Source organism: Solea senegalensis, linkage group LG17 (assembly GCF_019176455.1).
Source record: "Solea senegalensis isolate Sse05_10M linkage group LG17, IFAPA_SoseM_1, whole genome shotgun sequence".
In the NCBI taxonomy this organism is placed as follows: domain Eukaryota; kingdom Metazoa; phylum Chordata; class Actinopteri; order Pleuronectiformes; family Soleidae; genus Solea; species Solea senegalensis.
The window spans coordinates 16,221,466-16,247,533 of NC_058037.1; the positions used below are offsets into that span (position 1 = coordinate 16,221,466).

Below are 26,068 nucleotides of genomic sequence, written 5' to 3' on the forward strand. Positions count from 1 at the left end.
AAAAATAAATGGGTTAATAGATACAGGTAAAAAAAAGTATATTCAGCAGCAACGATTATTCAATTAATTGATTATTTATCGATTATTAGTCAACTCATGAATCGTCAACTATTTTGATAATTACTAAATCGGTTTGAGTGTTTTGTTTTTTTTAAATAATTAAAAGAAATTTCAGCTTCTTAAATGTGAATAATTTCTGTTTTAATTTGATGGGATGGGACAATACCACTTTTTGTGTCCGATACCGATATCATGAAATAATTTGTTCTGAGTCATTTCAAAGACAGATATTGTTTCTCCCAAAAAGAAGACATAAACATCAGATTTTTATTTACATTTTTATAGTCATAGTGCATAGTTAAGCGTGCGATTTAAAGGATTTTTGGTTTGTATCAGATTTGATACACTTCACAGTGAATGTCTTTAGTTTGTGGACAGAGCAGGACAACGATGGTGGATGCCTTCAGCGTTGAGGTTTGGTAGACACTGGTGAACATTTTCTGACTTTTTATGGACGATTCATTGAGAAAAATAACAGACACGTTCATTGTTAGTGTAAATATTCACCCTTATGTTGTTTGTCGCCATGGACTTTCATTCATGGTTTCCTTGTTAATGATTAGAGCAGCTTGTCCTCACACTGAGCAGGTGCGTAGGTGGGAAATGAAAGATGAAGGAGATGAGGGGACTTTTTGGCTGCATGACTCGTTTCTACTCTTCTCATTTCTACTCACTCACTCACTGTGAGATGTTTTCAGCCGAGTACAGAGATGATACTGATGATTCTGTCAATTCTTTTAGCTTGTTTTAAAAGCTTCATGTGCAGCTACTTGAACATCAAGCGCTTTCTAAAAAGGCTCTTTAAACGATGGTTTGAGTAAAAGTAAAGAGGCACAGTAAGATACAGAGGTCGATGTTACAAGTTAAAGGAAAGGTAAAGGATTATATTACTGACGCCAGCTGCCATAAAACACCAACAGCAAGCAATCGAGAAGTGATGTTTGGCAGATGTGTAATCGCTTTAGACACCCGGCATCACACATGCAGTGTTAAAACCTCTGGCCTGAGGCGAAACTCTGGTCAAGTCACTCTCAGTTCACTGTAAACACAAACTGATTTATTTCATATCGATTGTTGCCAGTAAAACCAGCTGTGACGCCGTCGCCCTCATGTGCCACATAACCCAGCAGAGTGAGCAGCTCAAAATATTGACATAAATCTAAAATATGACAGTGCTAGTCTGTTGTAAAAGTAAGTGATCTTGAAGGTCACCAACTCGTCCAGTTAAAAATCTGTGGTTGAATTAGTGGTTTGGTTTCCTAGAGTCACACCAACACGCTCACTCAACACTAAATATGGCAGTGCTGTTATTGTGTCCACTCAGTTAAAATGTAAACCCAAATTCAGATTCACTGGCCTCTCATGGCTCACTCATTCTCAATTTTCACTTTCACAACAAGACGCAGTTGTCCACATGATTGATGAAATTTCCACTGACTTTGAGTAACTCATTGTCAGGATTTTTATTTTTAGAAAACTGCCTACTCCTCCCCTAAACATCACAAAACCTGCAGTAGAGCCAAACAGAAATCCAATATCATACTATAAATGATTGATTTAAAATGTTAAAAAACCTTAGACATCTCTACAAAGGCCTTAAAAATATGCATGTACCATCTAAAATACAAATTAATTGCTATTAAAAAGGGCCTTAATTTGATGAAAACTTATTTTATTCTTTCAGAAGTCACTGCTGCATATGAAGAAGCTCACACAGCTTTAGCTTTTAACCAGAGTGACACAAAATGCCAAATAAAATGAAGGTGGTTTTGGATAACAACTTTATTTGTTCCATATTAACAAAAACTCAAATAAAGAATCTGGTCTTGAGGACAAACGACTGGGGCATTATTTCACAGCGGGTGCAGCGGTGGTCAGCAAAGTGGAAAACTCAGTGGGCGGGCTCTGCGAAAACAGGACAAGAAAAGATTGAAGACGTTAACCCCATCCTACTCCGTATGGACAAAAGCTGACAAAAAAATGTGACAAACATCTATCATTCTCATTCATTTGGATTAATAACGATTAACTGCCATAATGGTATCGAGATTAAAATGTACTTACTGTCCTTTACAGCCTTCTTGCCTGGAATAAAAAACAAACAAAAACATATTAGTCACAATAATCTAATACAGTATCTATTCAAACCTGTGCCACTTAAGACCTTGTTTTTTGGCAGAAACAGGTAAGCAGATGTCCATCAATATTTTAGTGCAAGACTTAATTAAAACTGTCTTATAGTGCCTACTTTTATTAATTCATTTGTTCATTCATTCAACCGTAAACACCAAGTGACAGCACATAATTAAAAAAATATCCTCATACATTATACGAGGCCACTTCCTTATACTGTTCCTCCCACTCCGAAATATTACACGGATGTGGAACTGACCCGACATTTCCATTTGTTGTTGATAGTTTTGAGTGTTCCCACGACATTGTTAAGAAAGCAAACTCACTCCATTCACAGATATCTGAAGGAAACAAATTCCAAAACGTGCCGCACAGAAATAGGAAGCCTGACCCCAAGTTACTTCCCAGTTCAAAAATAAGGTCTACACAGTGTAGGATCAAGATGCGGCAGCAGCGGCGGCATTATGCGATTTGAAAGAATAAGATTCACGACACTACTCCACGCTCAGTTTGAAATACGGAGTGTAGCCGCTCGAGCTGTGACGTTCACTAACGAGTTTGAACGGCTGTTTGAAATGAACGAAGAGAACCGAGTCGCAGTTGCGGGCCGGCTTATGACATCTTCTGTATCAACCTGGGGGAAGAGCTGAGTGAACAGTGCACTGACTGAGCGAGTGACTCTAAAACAAAACACTGCCACATTACTGCCACTGACAGACAGAAAGGGAGGCGATAAAGTTGCGAGCGCCACACTAAAATAACGCTTCCAAAATGAGGAACTGTAGCAAGCAGTTAATTGTAGCCTGCATATTTATTTATTTTTTAATTGTACCACGCCAAAAATAGCAATCTCACTGTCAAAGCATGGGGATATGGTGCCACCTTATGGAATGTTTACAATGAAAACACAAGCCAAATGAAAATATAATCAATATTTAAGAATAACTTCCTCCAATAAAGTATATATTTCATTATTTAAAAGAATAATGAAATATATAAAACAGGCCAGGCTCTTTAAAAAGCTCTAGTGACTGCCTTTTTCAACACGCTGCACAAATTGATAGGCCTTAGACTCACCCCCATAAGAAAGTTTGTAGTAGGCGAAAGTCACAATGCCCAAACCGACCCACACCTCTTGGTACGCCTTAGTGTAGTAGGGGCTCACCCTGGCCCACCAGTTTGCAAACACACGTCCAGACATCTGAGGGAGAAATGCTGAAATATGTAGTTAAAACAATAATACAACCCTAACAAACTGTTTATTTAAACGCAGACTTGATTGCAGAGGTAGTAGGTTTTAAATACATTTACACTTCCCAGATGAGAGCTTTTAAACACTCACAGACTGCACTGGGAGTATTATTTCGTATGTTAGGCTGCATTAATGTAACCTGACCCACAATAAATGTCCTTAATAAACACTGACCCTTGAACTGAGTGAGGTCAAACAAGTAGTGACTTTAACAGTAGATTTTACTTTTTTTTCCATCAGGTCACATTTAAAAGGTTTACTCCTGTTTTCTGTTACTCAATTATTAGTGCAAAATTAAATCCATATTCTATTCGCAACCTTCCTTGCAGATAAGTTCACCTAGCTGGCTAATGCTACTGCTAACACTACACACTCACATCTGCCCGAGTCATCATCGTTAGCATTAACTGTGTGCAGATGACGAGAACATTTTTAAAAATTACTCTTTAAAGTTGATATTATAATAGCACTCAAATAACTCGACAGGTTAACTACTTTGATAAACGAACGACTGCTCCTGACTAGCCAGTTAGCATCTCCTAGCTGCAGCTACATAAGAGCTCGCTGGTTAACATTAGCGAGAAGCTAAGCTACCTAGCTACGCTACAACTGCCAAAGTAGCACACGCAAGCCACGGTGAGGAGAGGCTGTAGCTTCGTTTCAGATCGCCGCAGTGACGATGCATCTGTTGCCTTGTTGAGATTACTGTCGGTTCATTAAATATAAGACTAAAAACGCTTCTATTACCTTCAGTTTGTCACGCTATGGTAGGAAGGTCAAGCCGGCCGCTGCTAAACGTCAAAGTCGTGGGAATGAACAGCTTCTTCTTCTACCCTCACGTCTGTGAGCTACTGCAGCCCTGCTCAGTTATGCAGCGCCACCGAAAGGAGGTAACCGACCTACAATTTCAAAAACATGACTTACCATCTCGTGGCTCCACCTTGAGGATTTAACTGTAAACGCTTAACAAGAATTTAATATACAAAAAAACCAAAAAAAGCATTTGATAAGATCAAAGGCAGACGGAATATTCATAATTTAGTTAATTAAACGGATCTGTTTAAAATTATTGTATTTTTGTATTATTGTATTACGTATTCTTGTGAAAAATAAAATATATAATAAACATTAATCAATAAATCACCTAAGTGCACCTAAATAACATGTATTTGTAGTCTAAATTATTATTCTAATTTAGAGTAGAATAATATTTTTTATTCATGTGTCTTCATGAGTACAAATCATATGTGCACATAATGATTGCAGTGATAAAGATAAAAAACCTTTCAATGTGAGATGAATGGTTGGTAACTATGTCTCTTCAAAAATATTTAAACATGTTTCTCATAAATTAATCTTATCTATTATAAAGATCTCTGCCTACTCCTCCCCTAAACAAATCCTGCAATAGAGTCAAACATTTAAGTGGAAAAAGAAATGCAATATAATAGTATAAATGATCAATTTATAGGTTACATAAGGTTCAAATCACAAGACATCTCTTTATTATCGAATTCAAAAGACCTGTAATTTAAACCCTAACAGACAAAATGTGCAAACCTAGTATGAAAAGTAAAAGCAGCACTGAATATTTATTTAGTACAGGGTGATTTGATGCAGCTCATGTGAGTGAAAACAAAAGCAAAGGAATTACAGGCCCATGGAAACCCTCTGTGAACTGGAGTAGTGTTCTTGAGTTACTCCTGAAGGGAAACTGAAACAGTTTCGCACTGATGCATCAAAGTCAAAGTGTCTCCCAGTGTCTTTGTTTCTGCAACATTAAGCAAACAAAGGTAAAAGGAAAGATTTGTTTGTGTCTCCTCAAATGACAACAGCAACAACAAGTCCTGTTTTTGTAAGCAAAGCTGCAAACCAAAGCAGTTGACGTCAGGATTTGCCAGAATACAAACACTCACTGGTGACTGAGTTTGTGTGAGAACTCACAGGAGTGATTTTTTTTTTTAATTTATTTTTTTTGGCTGGCAGTGAACATGGGCGGGACTTTGCACTCTTCTTTTGTGTCCTCACACTTTGATAGTCAGGAGACACCTTGTTTCATGTATGAAGCCAGGTCTTATTAAAGGCGCTCTCACACAAGGTCGTGCCATTATGAAAGGACACAGCTGTGGAGATTTACTGTGCTGGCTGCTCCAGAGTTGCATGTAGCTGTCAGTGGTGACTGACTAGACAACCCTGCCACAGGTATGTTGATCTGTTGTCTACTCCTGTTTAGTTTGCTAGAGGCTCTTTTTTCCACACAGCACATTCATTTCTGCTGCACGAGAGCTTTGTTGGGGTATTTGCATGTGTCTACTTGCATCTGTGTGTGTGGTAATGAAAGGGTGTGGATGGGCGCGTTCTCAAAGTGACTAATGTTTTGGAGACAATTTTCTTTGGACACCACAGTGTTCACTTTCTTGAGCGGCTTCTGATGTTGTCGGTTCACTGACTCGTCTTTCACTGAACCTTCCTGAAGTTCCATTCGGTGCCAGAGTTGGAGAACACATGGCTTCAGGTGGTGCAGAGGAGTAAGATGGAGGCATTCCATTGGACATTGACAACGTGCACATGCTCCTGCAAGGTCAGTCTATTCCTGTAAAGGTGTGTTGTGACATGTCAAGTGCTGGAGGTGGGGGGGAAATCACAGTGGCAGCAAATTATGTGGGATTAAATGCAAATAAAGCAAGCAAAAATTTGAAAATGCTTAGGGAAAATAGGAGGCAATTTTTAAAAATAGCACCTTTGAGGCATGGTTTTTTTTTTTTTGAAATATAATATGACATTTAAATGTCATTTCACCCCTCTCTCTCTCACACACACACACGCACAAATTAGCTTTTCAACAATGATCAATGTTTTTGTTGTAGTGAAGCGTCTCACTGTCAAAGTCGTGGGAATCTGCCCACTACGTCAGGTGAAGTGGGCGGATTTGAAGGATTTGAATGTCCACACTCTTCCTGGTTTGACAGGCTCTAATACAAACAGAGTCACGCGTGAGTCACAGCAAATCTGAATCCATCAATAGTGAACAGTGTCTGTGTGACTGACTGACAACATGTTAACTTTCTTTATTCGTCACAGAACATTTTCACGTCATTTAAATTTGCCAAGTACGACACCTGTGAATGAACAATAAGATAGCATAAACTAAAACTAACACAGATTCGGGGGGGGAAAAAAACTGTCGAAAGGAACGTAGGCAAAACAATTATGAACAAGATCCAACATGTTTTTTTATGTGTGATACAGTTATTATCTTTACACATCCTGGCAAAAATAACTGTTTACCGGTACTATCCTACTTTTAATTACAGTGAAGTGTATTCTTTTAAGTAGTAATAGTGAGTGATTTGCGATGAAATGAAAAACTATCCACATATTTTCGGGTGATTTATGGCTCAACAGACTGTATTTCTTTACATTTTCTGTCATTTTTTCACTGTCATCACTACAACAAGGTGATGTCGTCGTAAGTGTTCATGGTTTGGCTATAGAAGCTTAAAAATGTGGTCAATTACCTCACACAAAGTCCATGCGTGGTCATTATTGTGTGTCTCTCTCTGTTTATTCTTGTATTTGTGGCTTTGTGAGTACCAAAAATCATAAAGACCATAGACCAAGACATTTTTGGCTGGTCCTCACAAATGAAATTTAAAGTTTTTTTTTTCAGGGGCTAGGAAATGCATTATGTCTATAAGTGTCCTCACTATGAATGAAGTGCAAATCTGTGTGTGCATGTGTGTGTGTGTGTGTGTGTGTGTGCCTCAGTATCTATGTCTGTCTGTGTCTTGGAATCCTGTGGCCAAAAATCGCAGCCTTACTTCATCTCGGACAGGAAGCCTTTCACTCCAGTGGGAGAGCAGGAGAGTTTAATGTTTAACGATGTTTTAATGTTGGTCTCCGTGGTTACTGTACAATACTGTGCATTTATTTATTAGTTGTCAGTTAAAAGAATGGCAAGTCAGACAGTCTGCTTGTTCTCTGATGAGGGTGAGTAGATGATGACTTCTGGGTTTTCTGTGGCTGTTTTTAAACATTTCTAGATTATTTTGGATTTGTACTGCAATGTGAGGGATTTCTCGCTCATTCTGCTCGACCAATTGCATTATTGTAAGTGTACTTTATATGTTACATGTGGTTTAAAACAATGTATTAAATATTAACGTCTTCTCTGTTTATAAAAGACGAGCACATGCACGTGGCTTCTGAGAGCAGTGTGTGTGCTGCTCTCGGAGTGCTACACGCAAGCCTCCAGATTTTAACAGGAATTATCTCATTTTAATTCACCGATACTCAAGACAATTCTTATTAGATCTTTAATCTGCTTTACAGTATATACCCTACAGTATAGCATCTATATGATATACAATTTTATAGTTGTTTCTTGAGGCCATCTTTACTTAAATACATTTATTTTCATTCTTTGTTGTTTCCCCCAAAACAGTGGAGCAGGAGCAGATTCAGAAAAGGACATTCACCAATTGGATTAATGCTCAACTCGCTAAGGTATGTTTGTTTGTGTGTGACGCTTGGAGTATAAAGGATCATGAACTTTATGTAAAAAAAAAAAGTATTTCACTCACTGCCTTCCAGTAACAGATCACAAATTATGTTTTTAAAAGTGAAACCACCCCTGGAGTGGTGGTAACACAAAGTTTGTACTGAATCTTTTCCTATGACAAAGATACTCTGGTGTACTGACATGTCAAAAATACATTTTTAAAGTACTATTATTATTATTTTCTGGAGAATATTTTAGAGAAGAGAAGGGATTTCAGAAATGATGCAGGGAGACACTGAAAAGAAGAGCTGTATGTAGGAAAATGCAATTTCTTTATGAAAATAGTATTTAATAGTATTCACTGAAACTTATTTAAGTTTAAGTGATTGTGGCCATAATTGTTATTCCATTTCACCAAAGCTAACCATAACTTGCCTAACCTTACCTGACCAAAGCTAGCCTAAGCTAACCTAATTTAGCCAAACATTGTATTTGTTGTCATTTTGTTTATTTTATTTAAAAACCGGAAGTTATTAAAACTGATTAAAGTGCTGCTAAAAAAAGTGTTTTTTGAGCATTAGCTCTTAGTGTGGTAATTGTCAGACTATGTAACCGGAAAAAATGCTGACAAATATAAAATATACACGTCCCAGAACTATGACAGTGCTGAAGGTGTCATAACGTCACGTTGTAACTGATCAGCGGTAAGCTGTCGGAGTATAACTCGCTGACTCACTGGTCAGTGAATGTAGCTGTAAAGAGACTCTGAACCGCTTGTGACATTCGTCCAGAGTATAAATAGAGCTTCACTGGAGCAGCGCGGCCCGTAATCTGAAGCCTGCAGCCACCTCTTCATAACCTCATGTCCATATGACTGTGCTGAAATGCCAAAATGACTCCTCCATGACTTTACATCTGTTACACCAATCTGAGTTCTGTTAACAATCCCCAGCAGACAATGCCAGTGTTCACTGTTGTGACTGCTTAAAACAAAGACACTGGACACTTTCTGAATAAATTTCAGACAAATTTAGTTTATGTCTTGACTAAAACTGTAATTTTGCAGTCTTTTTTTCTTTAAAGTTATCCAAAAAATACATTGAGGTGATTCCAGAGGCAAAAAAAACATTATTTATATTGTTTGTGTGTTCAGTGTGGGTCTCATTTCCCATAAACCTTGTTTTACTAGGTTTTCACTTGGCTTTCCTGAAGTTTAAAACATCTTAAACATTACCCTTTAATTACCTTTTCCTGACGACCTGAGGAAGCACTGAACAACTTCCTCTTTTGTATAAAAGGATGCAGAATTCAGCAACTCAGTGTCACTCAGAGTCAATTTTCTTTCTGTGGAAATTATCATTAGTGTGACATTCCAATGGCATGTACCTCCACTGATAAAATCCCTGCTTTATTTTGACATGTTTTATGTGTATATGAATATAGATTATATAAAAACACAGTGTAAGAAAATTAATCAGATTAAATTGTGTTGCAGAGATGTCCTCCCTCGTTTGTGTCCGACCTCTTTTCTGACCTCAGAGACGGATCACAGCTGCTTGACCTGCTAGAGGTGATGAGTGGTCAGTGTCTGGTGAGTATGTGTGGTTGTTCAGCACTGATTTGGGACAAGGCCCAAACAACCCAAAAACGTGCTAAAATAAATATTATCATCGCAATAAATCAGATTTTGTCTCCACAGAAAAGACAGAGAGGACATGGGGTTTTCCAGCAGAGGGCCAACATTGAGACGGCGCTCACTTTCCTCAAGAAAAAATCTGTACGTTCCCACTCGCTATAAATCACACAATCTGATCGTGTAGTCCATTTTTTAATGATAGGTGGGTTTTTTATTGTTGCAGATTAAATTGGTGAACATAAACATCCCAGATATCATAGATGGACGACCGTCCATCATCCTCGGACTTGTCTGGACCATCATTCTCCACTGTCATGTGAGCACCAAATGAAAACCAGCATTTTATCTGAATAAATCTTAAAGAAATTTTTTTTTTGATAAAAAAAAAAAAAAATGTGTTGTTTCAGATTGAAGAGCTGGCCAGCGCTCTGTCCTTCAGCTCTCGTCATTCCTCCCTCGACTCTCTGACCAGCCTGGACTCCTGGACTCCCGGCAGCCCCGTCCCCGCTAGTCCCGTCCCCACAGGGCGGACGTCACCTCTCCACAGGCGCTTCAGAGTGTCAGCCAAGAAGGCTCTGCTCATGTGGGTCAGGGACCAATGCCAAAGGTGACTTCCTAAACAAAACTAGATTCTTTAGAAACACAACACATGAAACCAACATTTTGTGACTTCTCGTCTCCAGGGTCGGCAGCTCTGTCAGTGTGAAGGACTTCAAGTCCAGCTGGAGGAGTGGAGAGGCCTTCTTGGTCATCCTGTGTTCTCTCAGACCACAGCTCGTTGACCTCTCTCTGGTCCAGTCCAGAAGCAACCAGGAGAACCTTGAGGAAGCTTTTCACTTGGCCGAGAGGGAGCTTCACATCCCGCCCCTGCTAGAACCTCAGGGTGAGACTGATGAGTGTGTACTTGGTGTTTCACAGCAAAATTTCTGACTAAAAAGAAGAATTACAATCGACTTTTACCCCTTACATTAAAAACACAGAATTAAACACATATTTGATCATATATTTACTTCACAGTCAATATATTTATAATAAATGACTATGTAAGAAGGTTATGACTATAAATTACCCTCTGTTTACTGTTACTTTAGTTATGCCTAAAGTTATTATTATGATTTAACAGTATTTTTCTGTGTAAATGTCTTTTACTTCACACTAGTAATTCCATACAGTATATTTCTGTGATTTAGCTATATTCTACTGTATAAAAACTGTATTTTAAATCGATTCATAAATTTCCTGTAATAGCCACACCCATATTCATTTCACAATAAAACACAAAAATAACCTTAAAACAAATGAAAAGTCAGGAAGTCCTACTCGACGTTTTATGAATTTATTTCTACAGCATAATCAAGGAGGTTTTAACAATGTATTGCTGTTAATGCCATGTTTCACTCAAATACTTTTCTTTTACCTCAGATGTTGATGTCAAAGACCCGGATGAGAAGTCCATTATGACATATGTGGCCCAGTTTCTCCAGTACTCCAATGACATGCCTGCGCCTGATGACCATCTGCAGGTGAGCATTCATGTTTATTATGGCATAAACTGTGTCTTCAGAATCAGAAATACTTTGATATATTTAACTGGGTGAAAACCAGGAATCCTAACCACTAGACCATATGGCACTTGTGTGCTTGTTTGCTGGTGTCTGGTTGCCATCTTCAAGTGAGCGATCATGTTTATGATGTAAACAGTGTGTTTTCCAAATCAGAGAATAGGGAACACAATGAGAGTTTGGGGTTCTTGCTCATGGGCACTTCAGTTCTTAAATTGCCCCAGGATTCAAACCAGCTATGAATAATTTCCCTCCACTGAACCTTAAAGACAATTCCCATACCGGGAGTTGAACCCGGGGCGCCTGGGTGAAAACCAGGAATCCTAACCGCTAGACCATATGGGATTTGTATGTAGACTTGCTGGTACCCAATCGTGATCTTAGCATTCCGCAATCATGTTTATGATGTAAGTATTTCTGATTCAGAAGTACTTTAATAATCCCCTGGGGAAAATTGGATAAAGGACACACAGACTGTGTACAGGGAACAGTCAGAGGATTGGGGATTTTGCTCAGAATCAGAAGAGCTTTATTGCCAAGTACGATTTGCACATACAAGGAATTTGTTCTGGTGTCATTGGCGCATAACAAGCATACAAAATTTTTAAAAGTGAACAGTAAACGTATATATACACAGTATATAAATGTTTTTAAAGATGAAAAAGAGCACTACAGAAAGAGCAGTACTGGTACATTTTAAGTTGTCCTAGGATTCAAACCAGTACCAAGTTAATTTCCCTTCCACTGAACCTTAAAGACAATTCCCATACCGGGAGTTGAACCCGGGCCGCCTGGGTGAAAACCAGGAATCCTAACCGCTAGACCATATGGGATCTGTATGTAGACTTGCTGGTACCCAATCGTGATCTTAGCATTCCGCAATCATGTTTATGATGTAAGTATTTCTGATTCAGAAGTACTTTAATAATCCCCTGGGGAAAATTGGTCAAAGACTGTGTACAGGGAGCAGTCAGAGGATTGGGGATTTTGCTCACAGGTACTTCTTAAGTTGTCCTAGGATTCAAACCAGCACCAAGTTAATTTCCCTTCCACTGAACCTTAAAGACAATTCCCATACCGGGAGTTGAACCCGGGCCACCTGGGTGAAAACCAGGAATCCTAACCGCTAGACCATATGGGATTTGTACATCAACATGCTGGTACCCAATCGTGATCTTAGCATTCAGCAATCATGTTTATGATGTAAGTATTTCTGATTCAGAAGTACTTTAATAATCCCCTGGGGAAAATTGGATAAAGGACACACAGACTGTGTACAGGGAACAGTCAGAGGATTGGGGATTTTGCTCACAGGTACATTTTAAGTTGTCCTAGGATTCAAACCAGTACCAAGTTAATTTCCCTTCCACTGAACCTTAAAGACAATTCCCATACCGGGAGTTGAACCCGGGCCGCCTGGGTGAAAACCAGGAATCCTAACCGCTAGACCATATGGGATTTATATGTGAAATTGCTGGTACCCTCCAAAAATTCTGCTCTCCTACGATGTACTGTATTAATCACATTGATGGTGAAACCTCTCCTTCCTATTTGGATCCCTAACTGAACAGAATTACACAAAGACACTGATAAATCTTGAACTCTCTAGATGGAGATAATAAACTCCATCTTCATTTCATTTTCACTGAACTGCATTCTGTCTTACAGTGTGTGGGAGCTCGTCTCTGTCTTGTGTTACTGACTGTTTTACGACTCTTTGGGCCATTTTTGCTGGTATTCCCACAGTCTTTTGCTTCAAACTGGGTCTTAACTACTTCCTTTAATTTCTTACTCCCTTTGGTGACGGTGGTGGTGGTGGTGGTGTAGCTGTTTCCTCTGGATCAGCCGTTCTGCTTCTCACCTGTGAATTTACCCGCTCACTTCACTCCAGCAATGGCTGTCTCGTCATTACGCCAGGTAGCAACACACGAAAGAAAACGTCCATTTTTTAATGATATTTGTCCAATTTTACACAACTTTTCAAAGTTTATTGGCAAACAAAGCAGTTGCATGTGATTGGTACTTAAAAAGGTGCATGGATTTTCTTGCAGATTACCATATGTCTTATTGCACACTCATTCTTGCATCAAAAAGTAGCTGTTTACAGTTGTGGCGTATATATAGGTCCCTTTGAGTGAGCGAGCGCACGAGGTGACTTCCTGGCTGCAGCAGTCCTTTCAGGAACTGTCAGAGTCCTGGACGAGCACAGAGAACTCAGGCTACGCAGAAAAATATCAAGTAAGGCCAAGCACATGAACTGAAACAAGAATTCACCGGAGTGTATGGCTTCATGGTGTTGTTAAGGCTTGTGAACTTTGGCTCACCAGGTGTTCCAGAATCATGCTGGCTCCTTCTCTGAGCAAAGGAGACACGTCATGAGCCTCCTCTCCAATGTAAGTCGTCGCCCTGAGCTGAGTCGAGTGCTGCATGATCTCAGAGCAGCATGGGATCGTATAGAGGATGAGGTGAGGAATCACAATTAGATGGCCACTCTTGTCCTGTTCCCTTATTTATTAATTTTCCTGCATAATTTGACTTTTTTGAGACAAAAATGGGAGAAGCATTTCCTTCCAAATGTGCTCTACGATTCACTTATGGTGTTTGTATCCTGACATTCTACCACACACCACATTGAATGATGGCACTTGGTGCAATCTGGCCCTGTTTGCCAGATCATGGACTCAAGATGATCACTCACCACTGCATTGCCATGTCACCCAAAAGTCAACCAGAACTAACTCAGATTATGCATATTTACTCAGAAAAGGCCCAAATTTGTTTAAGAATATTTGGGTCACGTGCCACTGGGACACAATGTGGGACACTTTAGGTTCACATCCATTTTGTATGGGCCCCATCATTAGCAGAAGTGGCTCACATGTGTACACTCTGTGGGATAAACATGAGACGAGACATTCCTTTGACATGAACTTATATGTGTTTATATCATGAATGTATATTATTCTTCAGTTGCAGCGATGTAAAGCAGAGCTGGACCTGATTCTTCCTCCTCCTCTGGACTCAGTGGTGTCGTGGCTGCAGCGTGCAGAGGCAGCACTGACAGAAGGAGGACGGACGGCCAAAGACCATGCAGACATCGCTAAAGAAGCCCGAGCACAACAGGAAACCCTTAAGGTTAATTTGCTTTATTATTGTATATATATATATTATAGTATATATATTATATATATATTAACAAATTTGATCTTTCTTGTTCTCAAAAGTCATACGTGTTGTGTCTCAGGACACTCAGTTTGTGTTTGTAATGTTGTTCTCTGTTTTTTAGACTTTAATTGACGAGATGAGTCATTATGTCAAAACCCTTGACAACTACAACAACATGGACGACTCAGGGAACATGGAGGTGCCAGCTGAAAAGTTTGATGAGATAAAAAGACGGTACGTAACAATAAAATAATCCACAGTACCAGTAATCCCACTGGATAATGAGCTAATGCTTTTGTACTACATTTGAAAACAGTGTTACCCATATCAGAGTCACCACCAAATATCATGGGATCAAGTTGGAATACCGGGAATACCGCCACACTGTCCTGAACCTCCTGAATCGCATAAACGCCAAGATTCAGACGTGGAAAAGTCCTTATAGAACAGAGGAGGACGTGCATGTACATCTGCAAGACTGGCATGTGAGTGTATATGCAAATAAATAAAAAATAATAAAATATAATATAACACCAGTTAAAAAGAATAGAATTGCTGAGAATTATAACAACAAAGCTCTTTTTACATCTAATTACCCATAGATTGAGGAGATTTGTTGATCCTCCTGATTTAACTTAGAAATTATGCATCCCAAAAAAAATCTACATAAGTAATGATTTTTATTGTTGTGTTTTCCAGGAAACAGTGGAGCACCAAGGCCTGATTCTGATTCTGATGGACTCCCTCCAGAACCTGAAGGAGAAGGCTAACGCTTACACCAGCAAGGCAGCGCTAGGTATGAGCTAATGCTACGTTTACATTGTAAGAACTAATACCAGGCAGAAAAGGAAATTAACTAAATAGTTTTTATCTGTTTGAGCCGGGCCTGTTGCGACTTTATTTTTGTTAAAGTGATTTAACAAAATTTTATGTATAAACTGCTCCATGGTTTGTGAACAGGCTGGCTAGCTAGTGAGCATAGCTTTTAGCTTGCTGCCCTGGCAAACAACATGGTGGAGGAAATAGTGGGAGCTGTTTCTGCTTTGGACACCTAGCTGGCATTTTCAATTTTCAAAGTTACTTATCTATTTTACGGGAGCATTTAAAGCCCCTGTAATGCAACCGTAAAGGCATATTTTGTATATTTCAAGGGCATTTTGTACCAACCTACTGCTAATTTCTGTCCCTGGTACCAAGAAAAAGGGACTTTTTTTAAGAGCTATTTGTATTTCCACTAGAAGGATTAGGAAATTAATGACGTATTAGGGAGTCACACGGAGGAGTAGTGGATATCCTCACAGCAAGAAGGTCTCTTTTTCTGTGTGAAGATTGCATGATGTGTTTGCCCTGCGTTGGATTGTTGACCAGTACAAGGTGTGACCCCACCTTTTGCCCTGTGTCAGCTGGGATTGGCTCCAGCTCCCCACGACCCTCATGTGGAGCATAAAGTGGTAGACAATGAATGGATTAGGTATTTGGTAGATTGATTGTTTTGGCCCCAAATAAGGTCAGAAGGTAGTACCTTGAGAAAGTTCAGGACGAGGCTGAACGTGTTGCTCTTGTGTTTTATTTTACCAAATCAATCCCCAGTAGTCTTTGCACAGCTGTTACATCCGTCACATCTGTAGATGAAGAAGTGACCTTTACCTGTTCTTCACTCTCCAGGTGAAGATTCCCAGCTTGTTCAGTGTCAGGTGAAAGAGGCTGAAATGGAGGCTGAGTTGCTCACAGAAGCTGCGACAACAGTGAGAGGAAGGATGGAGAGAGTAGCGTCTGCGTGGGACACTTACAGCAAGTGTCTCCCTTCACTGCAGACATGGCTCTCACAGTCAGAAACTCCGTCTCCTGCTGCAGGGACACAGGTATAGTCTTCTGTATGACTCCTCATTACCGTATGTCCACTGTTTCCAGAGAAGCTGTGAACCATCTAATTTTGTCATTTGTTTTTTTTCTTCTGCAGGACATGAGCGAGTGGACGTCCTGTCACGCTAAGCTAAATGAGGCCGGGAACTTCCTTATTGAAGCGACGGAAACTTCAACCAGCCGCAGTCTGGTCGGACAACTCAGCAAGATCAACAAGTGCTGGGCTGGATGTGTGAAGAGGACAAAGTTTGTAAGTCTGTTGTTTCAAAAGAGATATGATTAAAATTTGAGGTCTCAAACTCCTGGCCCAAGGCCCACATGCAGCCCCCCACTCAGTTTTTTTTATTAAGATTCACTTAATATCAACTTGTAATAAATAAATAAATAAAACACAGCATGAGTGGCTGAGGCACAGCGAGGACCTAGAATATAGACATAAGCAGTGAGCAATATTTTAATAATAATATAACAATATAACAATAATGTATCACAATTTTAAATGTATTACATTTAATGTAACATTATGTATAAGCCTGTTTAGTGTGTAATTACAGTTCATATGTTATTGAATCTATTTCATTTTGCATCATAAAGATAAATGTTTTTTTTATTGTGAATTGTATATCGTTCCATATCATAACAAACACTTTTAATTTGAAATTCTGTGACATCATCCTGGATATATATTAGCATTCAGGTCTTTTGAGCATGAGGCCCCTGATTTAAGGAGTGAAAACCACTTTAAATATTCCTTAATATTTATTTATTATTTATTGAATTTAATCTCAAACTAAATATCAAAAATACACCATAAACCAAATAGTAATTTTCACACTAGCTTTGCTTGGCTAGGAATATGATGGCAGGTAAATGTTTTATATTTGTGGCATTAAGATATTTACACATGTGTTTTCACTAAATTCTTATCATTGAAATGGAAATCGTTTTGTGTCACACTGCTTGTGATGGAGCAAAATGTGATATAAAAGGTCACTTAAGTTAGCATTTGTTTTTTTTTAGGAAGTCACAGCAGAGCCCAGTGTTAATCCACCAGGTCTTCAAATGGTGCATTCACTGACCCAGGACGTCACCTGGTTACTGAGACAACCGCTGGACGTGGCCTCTGTTCCTCTCAATGCGACAAGACAGAAACTACAGGTGGGCAAAACATACACTGTAATAAATAATAAAGTGTAGATTATCAGAAACTCTTGTTTTACTTCATCTGCTTTTGTTTTTATCAGCTACTGAGTAAAAAGTTGGCAGAGTTGGATGCGTCGTCGCTCAGTTTATCCCCGGAAATAGAGACTCTCCCAAAGGTACTGTCCTGTTAAAATAAAATCACTGTGATTCGGCTGTGACTCTTGAGATGATCTTACCCATCATTTTTGTTTCTAAGCCCATTCAGACGACATCCTGTAAATCCACTGTCGTGTCTAGATATTCAAATACTGGAGGCAAATAATATTTGTTTATTATTCAATTACCCCTGTCAGACATTTATATGACACATTTCCATACAAAGCAATGCAAATACAGTAAAGGTGCTTCACAGGATAAAGAACAAAACAAGGAACAACAGCTTCACCCATCACCCACATTCTATTTTGCAAATATCGCATGCAAAAAAAACTAATAAAAAACAAACTAAAATTCTAATGAATGACCAAAATAAATACATGAATAATATAATATATAATAAAAAAGAGTCATTGTGATGTTAAATAGACTAAAACGTAAGAATCGATAATGAAAAAAAGTAGACCTGCAATGATTATTTGATTAATCGATTATTAATCAATTACTGAACTAATCGTAAATTATTTTGATAATTGATTATTTGGTTTTAGGTTGTTTTTTTAATAATTGAAACAAGCGGTCTGATTTTTCAGCTTCTAAAATGTGAATATTTTCTGTTAAAATCCTTATAAATTGATACATTTTGGTTTGTGGACAAAACAAGACTCAAAAATCATCATGTCGAGGTTTGGGTAACATTTTTCAACATGTACTCTATTAATCGAGAAAATGATCGTCAGTTTAATTGAGTTTGTAAATAATTGTTAGTTGTGGCTCTAAAGGAAACTTAAAGTTTGATTAAGAGAAAGTACAGGCTACAATCATGAAATAAAGTAGAACTTGACTGCAGATAAAATAGTGAATAATAACATGCTGTTAAGTAGTTTTACTACTTTACTTTTGATTGCTGTAACACAATGTGTGAAAAGTTTATTATCTTATGTTTTACATGTGTATATTAACAGATGCTGGCAGAGGCAGAGAGGAGCTGCTGGGAGCTGCAGCGAGCTGCGTCCATGCTCGAGGGCCGCCTCGCTGAGCTGGACCACTGGAGCTCACACGCTCTGGACTGTTACCAGCTGCTGCAGGAGAAAACGCAGAGAAGGCGCTCCGCACTGGACTCCGCAGCCAAAGTCAGCAACCGCCCCTCTTAATTTAAGCTTTGAGGGTGCAGTGCGAATAGCAGCGTTACAGTTGACTGATGATTTTCGCTTGCAGTTAGGCAGGAACTGCAGCGTGCATTTTGCAAATTTGCTGGAACAGGCCCCAGATTTTTCTTAATAATTATTTTTTCCCTCATTTTGTTTAGAAAATCATGTTGTTTTGATGTTTCAGGGATTTTATTAGTGACATGCACAGAGCTACATGGGAAAACATGCAGTGAAATGTAGGTGAGATGAAGTGATCAAGGATAAAACTATTGAAAATATCATTAAGATTAAAAAATAAAGAGAAATACGTCTGTGCAAGGATATGAAATAAAATAAAATAATGCACTTTTAGATGCTTATGTGTCCAAATACTCAAACACTGTCCCTAACATTCTACAGTGTAGCCGGTATGTGCACACTGAAATAGTGCTAATATTGGATTTGAGTGACTTTAAGGCAGGTTTTTACAACTTTTAGGGACACAATTCTCCGCTTAAACATTTGCACAGGCCAATGTAAGTTGTGTCATCCATCTTAGGTGCTGCTCTCTCGAGGTTTGCAGCTGGAGAACCAGGTTGTGACCGACGGACGGGAACTGCAGGACTTTATTGACCGAGTACGGAAAACTTCTCCTCTGCAGCACCTCAGTGCCTCTGGGCTACAGGACAGAGTCTCGGAGGCCATCTCCAACTGTCAGGTGAGTAAAATCCATTTAAGTAATGACTAAGTAAAGTTTCCTAAAATGTTACTAAAATGTATGTTTTTTAATTTGATCAGGAGATTCTTGGATTGTTTACTTCCCTTGGGTTTGACGACTCAGTCCGTCAGACTCAAAGACAACGAGAGACCGGGTTTTTTGTTGTGGCCAGAACCAAACATGCAAACTGGACTGAGAATATTAAGGTGCAGAACCAGGACCCAAGTCAAATTTCTCCTGTGTATCTATCTCATATGTCTCAACAAAGCACAAGACATCCAGTGAACAGGAACGCACAAGATGAAACCACCATTGTTGTTCCTACTGTTGAAATCCAAATGCTGCCTCAGCCTTTCCGGGAACCAGTGCCTCATTTTCACTTTTCTGAATCTAAACCAGTGATGCAGCTTCAGTTACGTCCCGAAACCCACAATCAGACTGCTGCTGCTGCTGCTTCTGGACTAACATTTCAAAAAAGCACAGTTCTCCAGTCTGAGAGTCAAAAATCGAAATCCATCAACAGAGGCTCTCAGTCTCCACAGCCACTGGTGATGGTCCACAGTGAAGTTCATCTAAAGGCCCAGTCGATGGCGAGGAGCCGAATGGAGAGGGCCAGAGTTCGTCTGCAGGAGCACATCCAACAGTCCATCAAGTTATTCAGCAGCAGGGAGATTTCAGAGTCACAAGCCAAGAGGAAAAAGGTAAAGTAAGAGTAAAACATAGCAATAAAATGCTGCGTTATGTTTACATCGGAAGTTAGAGTCATCTTCAGGGAAATAAACATGGAAGTCAACGTATCCTGGCCTTGTTCTTGTTTGCAACACCAGTTGATAACAGGGAAAACAGGTAAATTGTAATTCTATATTAAAACATATACATCGTTGTTTTCGACTGGTATCGCTAACAAAGACCAGGCTGGGATACGTTTACATCTGTGTGTTTTTTAACAACTTTCCTCTGGAACGAACCAACTCGGAGGTGACGTCTCTCCCCGTTTTGACTCCTGTGTTCTGTAGTAGTCGTAGTAGATTAGCAGAGTAGCAGTGTTTGTATGAGTGGAAGCCATCTTGTGTGGTTGCTCCAACTTTTTGAGAGCACCCCAAAAGTACAAGCTCTGGATTTGTTTATTTATTTATTTTTTGCATCTTTTGAAAGCTTTTTTAATGCAATTTTTTTATCATTTGCCAAAAAAATTTGCTTTTCAAAGTGACTTTAAAAACAGCGCTCAACCAGTTTGTTGCTTATTAAATGCTCAAAAAAGCAGCTTCCCTTTTTTAAGACTCTTCCTGCAACCAAACCCAGACTTCACAAATCCCAAACTTGATGTGATTATTACAACACATTCTTTCAAAGTCTGTGGTGTTTTTTTTGTTTTTTTTTGTTGGGCTTTGTATTGCTGCTGGATCTGTTTGTGCATGTTTGTCTAGCTCTGTGTCTTTCTGCTGTAGTGGGCTTTAAAGATTCTGCAGCCCGTCGTTCTCGAGGAGTTCCTGGACGCGGCGGAAGGTTTTGGCGCCTTCTGCTCTGAGCCGCAGCTCCAGGACGTGAGGCTCCAGTCTGAAACAGTCAGAAAGCAGTGGGAGGTAGGATAGAGGGTTGATGAGAGACGGAAAAAGTTCAATCAATTGTCACAAAAGGCCTTTCTTTAAATAACAGTTGTGCTTTTCACATTTTCCCAGATTAATAAAATGATCTACAAACATTTAAACCATGATAACTTCACCGAAATAACATATTTCTCTCACAACGTTTCCTTAAAACTCCAAAGCATGTTCCCACTCTTTGTGTCCTCCTCAGGACGTACGCAGAGAAATGGCTGCCTTTGTTTCCGTCTTATGGTCTAAGATCAGAGAAGGAGAGCAGTCATTTTCTGTACTAACGTGTACTAACGCTCTCCACGACACTACTGACCACACTGACCACACTGACCACGACTGTTTCCGGCAGCAGCAGCAGCAGCAGGTACTCACATAACCCTATAGCATGTGCGGTGAACTGTGTGGTGGTGAAGCAGGAGAGACGCTGGAGTTCAGTCTCTGGGATGTTTTCGTTGCTCTCAGGCCGTCGTGGACGGAGCTGCTTCTGCAGGAGAACGGGTGGAAGGTCTCAGAGCGCTGCGTGAGACAGTGACACAGAGTAGATCATCATGCCTGGCAGCAGATCAGCCGATGGAGACACACGGAGCACAAGAAAGACGTCCCACTGACACAGTTCTCTCAGCCTATAAGTAAGGAAAATGCCGTCGTCAAGAAGGAAGTAATCAAATCTGCCAGTCGTTTATTTGCAAAGCTACTGCACGTGACAACTTCAGCATTAAAGGATTGTGTTTCGATTCACGGTGGCGAGCAAATTCCACGGCTTTTATAGGAATTATCAGAACATATCACTGAATATTTGCAGATTTGAGAAAAGTTTATGTACAAAGATGAAAAATCCTTACAAATTTGTTGTGACATAGAAGGTAGAAACACACCAATAAATAAAAACATGAATTTTTACAATAAATCTTAAAAAAAGGGCTAGAATTTGACCTTATTAAGTATTGGTGATTTCGCACATGTGGTATTTGAACAAACTCCTCCGAGAGCTCTGCTGCGATCAACTTCCAATGTCACTCTGGACAAGTTAGGGATTAAAATATATCAAAGGCTTTACTCAATGTCAAACAGTGCGGGCGCTAGGGGGCGCCAAATCTTCGTCTCACCAAAAAACACGAAACAGTTAGAGTATAACTTCACGATCGTAGGTCCTGTCTGAACCAAACCAAAGCAAATTCGTGTTTGTGTTTCATATTTAATCTCATTTAATTACATTTTTTACAAAACAAGTTTAGGATATTATAAAGCTGCGCAAACAAAATCAGATTTTAGTTTAAGAATAAAATAAATAAACATTCAAGTTACAAAATAAAAGTTAAAATGAACAGCCTTATGTTATTAAAGCAGACAGCTTATTCCATACCAATAATCACTCCGTAATCCTTCTATTAATCTTAATCAGATGAGTGACCTCCCCCCACAATGAATATGTCTTATCTTATCAGCAGGGAACAGCAAGCAGACCTGACACCTGTGGCCGTCTCGGTGCCACACTGTGGTGAAACTCTGCCACTGCGATCTCCGTACGTCACGACGGAAACACGGGAAAGAGTCAAAGAGCAGCTGCTGAAAGTTCACCTACGTCACAGGACAGAGAGGAACGAGCGAGTCCAACGTCAAGTACAGGTATGATGGAGTCACATGACTGCGTTTCTTTATTTTCTCCTCTAAATTATGCACTTTAGCCTGAACATCTTCTTGACTTTGTATGTCATGTGTGATGTTTAAAGGTCCAGCGTGTAAGTGTTAGCGCCCTCTAATGTTATGACTACAGATTACAACAAATAGAGGACTTCCCCGCTCACCTCTCCCTTTCCCAAGTTTGTCAGAGAAAAGCTTTTACAGACTCGAAAGGATGTTGTTTATCTTTTTTTGTGTAAATAAGCTTCTGCTTCTGCAAGATGGCTGGCTCCTTAAAGCAAGGTCCTTACCCTAAAGTACATAAAAGGGCTTATTATAGGGAGTATATAAATAAACCCTTAATAAAACCTGTTAGACAGTGGATATTTAAATAACCAGCTATAACTGTGTGATCTCTAACTGCTCCTTTTTTTTATGTACATTATATTGTTTATTTAATTTTTCTTTATATATTTGTACAGTTTAAAACTTCTAGTGTCCATAATTTACAGTGGATTATAATTTAGAACAGTCAGGCTGTTTTTATATGTCATTACTTTTGCTTTTTTTTCAAAGGACGGAGAAAGTTTCCATTTCTGCAATAAAAAATCGATTCAAGTGATGATTTTGCAGCTTTACCCTCTTTTCTTTCACATATATCCTGCGAGTCACATCCCTTTTTTCTGTTTTCATTCAATTTTTCACGTTTTCGTCACTTAAAAAATGTGCTTCTGCAGCTTTGAATATGTTCTTCTTTGTGCTTCCATGCCAGCAAACCACACACTTGAGTGACTTTTCTTATCAAGCAAATATATGAGAATATGTCTGTTGCACACATGGATTTGAATACATTTAAAACACTTTAAGTGGCCTCTCCTCTGCTCAGTCACTGGCTGTGACTGTGACACAGCACCGGCTGTAAAGCACTAATCTACTGTAATTGGATGAACTCGCTGCTCCATCTTTCCCTCTGTTCCTATTGTCAGCCAGTGACTCTCTCTCACGTCTCCCACGCAGACGGTCGTCAGCGGCGACACTGTGGAGGCCGAGCAGGCGGAGGCAGAGTGGACCGGCGCCCCGGAGACGGAGACGGTCGTCGCACAACAGGAAGATAATTCGTCTGAACAGGAAGTGCTGGAAAGGTACCAGGGTTTTGTAAGACAGCATGTTTTTGAGGCACAGGGATAAAGTTCTGACAAATGAACACACGTGTACGTCATCTTAAAAACATGTAGGAGGAGACTATTATTGAATAATTAAGGAAACATTTATCACTGACTCAGTTTCTTAACTTAACCTGTTGATAAATCCTCTAACTAAGTTTTAAACATTATTTTTGAAGCAGTATGTATATTTCTGTTAACATGTTACTGCATGTTTTATCGCATTTAAATGACAGAATTACCCTAAAGACAGTCTATCATGTTATTTAAGATACAGTCAGTGCCAGCAGATATTTGGGTGTCATCATTCAAGATTTAAAGGTCTACACTGATTACTTTTCATCCTTTTTGTCACAAAAAGTGAATTTCAGAGTCAGAAATAACTATATCCTTGAAAGTCTGGAGTTTTTTGTTTAAAATTTCACGTCTGTATGGAATATGTCTTACTTCAGGTTTTTCTTGCTCCCATATCCCTGTGAGATCAAAAGAATATTAAATTAAGTTAAAAAATATAAATAAAAAAAATCATATTACATGATCTTAATCAGCAGATGTCATAATAACCAGCGTTATACTAAAAAAGCTTAAGTAAAGTCGTTTGTTTACATTAGGATGACGTATGTGGAGAAGACAGCTGACCTGATGGAGTCTACGGATCATCAGACGTCACTGGTGTCGCAAAAACTGGACAAACTCATCACGCGGTCCGTGGACGTCTCCTCCTTCAGATTTGCTGACCCGAATCTGGAGTCCGACTTAAAGGTACATATTTGTTGTGTTGTAAAACAGCGTGAAATATGCAAATATTACTTTTTTTTTCCTATTGTGTCTTCCAGGAGATGAACGAGAGGCTGAGGAAACCGTTGAAGCAAAGCAGCCAAGAGGAAACACAACATCCAGAAACCACATCCCTCCACCAGACTCCCTGCAGCAGTGTTGGTGATCTCCAAATATTCCAACAGCAGCTGGGGAATGTTGAGTTTGCTGCCCAGGCTGTGGATCACTTCGTCTTAGCTGCTCTGAGTGAAGGCAAGGCACAGATCCCAGCAGCCTTCCTGGCAAAGCCGAACACAAACAGGCAGCAAAACGTGGCAGAGCAGGAGCTGGAGAGACTTTCTTGGCAGAGACCGATGCAGCACAGTTTGCAGACTGAACAATCTGATGTTGCTGACGGGGATTTAAAAGCAGCGGGGACGATTCTGACCACAACTGTGACGCACCAGGAAGTGGTTACATCATTGCCAAGGAGCACGGTGGATGTGGAGGAGGCCAAACACCAGGAGAGCAGTGAGGAGTTTAGTCCTGTGAAGATGCGTGTGACGGAGACACATCCGGAGCAGGAGCATCCACCTCCACGTGAGGGGGAGCAGGAGTCAAGGTTGGAGGCTGAAGTGGGTGCAGAGGTAGAGACACAGAGAGAGGAGGAGGAGGAGGAGCAGAATGTTGAAGGACACGTGGAGGGTCAGAGGAGGAGAGGGAGCTGCGTTAAGAGAGAAGGAGAAGAGAAGCAGAGTTTTGTCCAGAGGAGAGCTGCCTTCTTAGAAGCACTGAGGGACATAAGGAGAGCAGCTGAGCATGTGAGGCTGCACGAGGCCACGCTGCCCGCTCTGCAGCTGAGGTACAGTTTAATCTCTGTGAATCCTCTGATAACTGCAATGTACTGCATCAGAATGAAGAAGTAACTAGAATAACATTTTACAACAACTGAACCGGTGTTTCCCACACTTATTATACGGGGACCCATTTTATAAAGATGACAAACTGTCGTGGCCACAATTTAAAACATAAATCGAGCAAACGTAATTCTGCGACTGATTTACAGCCATTTCTGTAACAACTAATATTATTTTGAAGTGGTAAATTACAAGGGAACAGTGGAAAAGTGGAAAAGGGCATAAAAGCATAAATATGTCCACTCAAACCATGTTATTTCCCCCTCAAACAGTTGTTGAAACATTTTTAAATCATCATCTACTATATTTTGCTCATGCTTAGAAAAATCATACTTTTAAAAATTTCTTTTTACACATTTCTTCCTAGATTTTGCATAATGTGCAGTACTTTGTATGAGTGCTTTTTCCAGGATATTGTTAAGAGCATAAATGTCCACGAGTTTTTTTAGAAGTTGACACAGAGGACTATTCTCACAGAAAGTGTATTTTTCTGCTCTGCACTCATGTCTTTATCTTCACCTTCATCTCCTTCAGGAAACGTGCTCTGACAGAGCTGGACAGTCGCCTCGCCGGCCTCCTCTCTGAGCTGCATCACGCACAACATTCTCCTCAGAGCAGCGAAGTCAAGGACGTCTGGGACGAGACGACAAGAGCTGTGACTGAACGGTAAAAGAAAAGAGCAGAAAACACAGAAA

The 26,068-nt window shown here is 39.7% G+C and overlaps 3 protein-coding genes and 4 non-coding genes across 11 annotated transcripts in view; 2 read left to right on the forward strand and 5 right to left on the reverse strand.

The window, feature by feature from the left end:
- Nucleotides 1-1,824: 1,824 nt before the first annotated feature.
- On the reverse strand, nt 1,825-4,293 carry atp5mj (ATP synthase membrane subunit j). The gene is made up of 4 exons (XM_044049372.1): nt 4,193-4,293; nt 3,271-3,394; nt 2,125-2,145; nt 1,825-1,965 (listed from the first exon to the last, which is right to left on the reverse strand). Exons 2-4 carry the CDS (start codon nt 3,392-3,394, stop codon nt 1,952-1,954), a joined length of 159 nt encoding a protein of 52 aa, XP_043905307.1. The 5' UTR covers nt 4,193-4,293; the 3' UTR covers nt 1,825-1,951.
- A 3,102-nt stretch (nt 4,294-7,395) lies between these two features.
- Nucleotides 7,396-26,043, forward strand: LOC122784513. The gene is made up of 30 exons (XM_044049815.1): nt 7,396-7,435; nt 7,890-7,951; nt 9,442-9,537; nt 9,646-9,723; nt 9,806-9,898; nt 9,990-10,189; nt 10,266-10,465; nt 11,005-11,105; nt 12,972-13,061; nt 13,269-13,382; nt 13,472-13,609; nt 14,115-14,279; nt 14,431-14,543; nt 14,626-14,794; nt 15,009-15,105; nt 15,975-16,171; nt 16,270-16,422; nt 17,193-17,330; nt 17,417-17,491; nt 18,437-18,604; nt 19,161-19,319; nt 19,400-20,020; nt 20,768-20,902; nt 21,117-21,281; nt 21,380-21,546; nt 22,363-22,543; nt 23,555-23,679; nt 24,312-24,462; nt 24,537-25,318; nt 25,908-26,043. Exons 1-30 carry the CDS (start codon nt 7,399-7,401, stop codon nt 26,041-26,043), a joined length of 5,106 nt encoding a protein of 1,701 aa, XP_043905750.1. The 5' UTR covers nt 7,396-7,398.
- Nucleotides 11,418-11,489, reverse strand: trnae-uuc. Its single transcript has one exon. It is a non-coding gene; the product is annotated as a tRNA-Glu (tRNA).
- trnae-uuc lies at nt 11,906-11,977 on the reverse strand. The gene has a single exon. It is a non-coding gene; the product is annotated as a tRNA-Glu (tRNA).
- On the reverse strand, nt 12,214-12,285 carry trnae-uuc. Its single transcript has one exon. It is a non-coding gene; the product is annotated as a tRNA-Glu (tRNA).
- trnae-uuc lies at nt 12,531-12,602 on the reverse strand. The gene has a single exon. It is a non-coding gene; the product is annotated as a tRNA-Glu (tRNA).
- LOC122783945 (nesprin-2) overlaps nt 25,983-26,068 on the forward strand; it is a 70,758-nt gene continuing 70,672 nt past the window's right edge. For all 5 annotated transcript variants that reach the window (XM_044048923.1, XM_044048922.1, XM_044048920.1 and 2 more), the window contains exon 1: nt 25,983-26,039. The gene's annotated coding sequence lies outside the window, so the exon portion shown is untranslated. The remainder of the gene's footprint in view (nt 26,040-26,068) is intronic.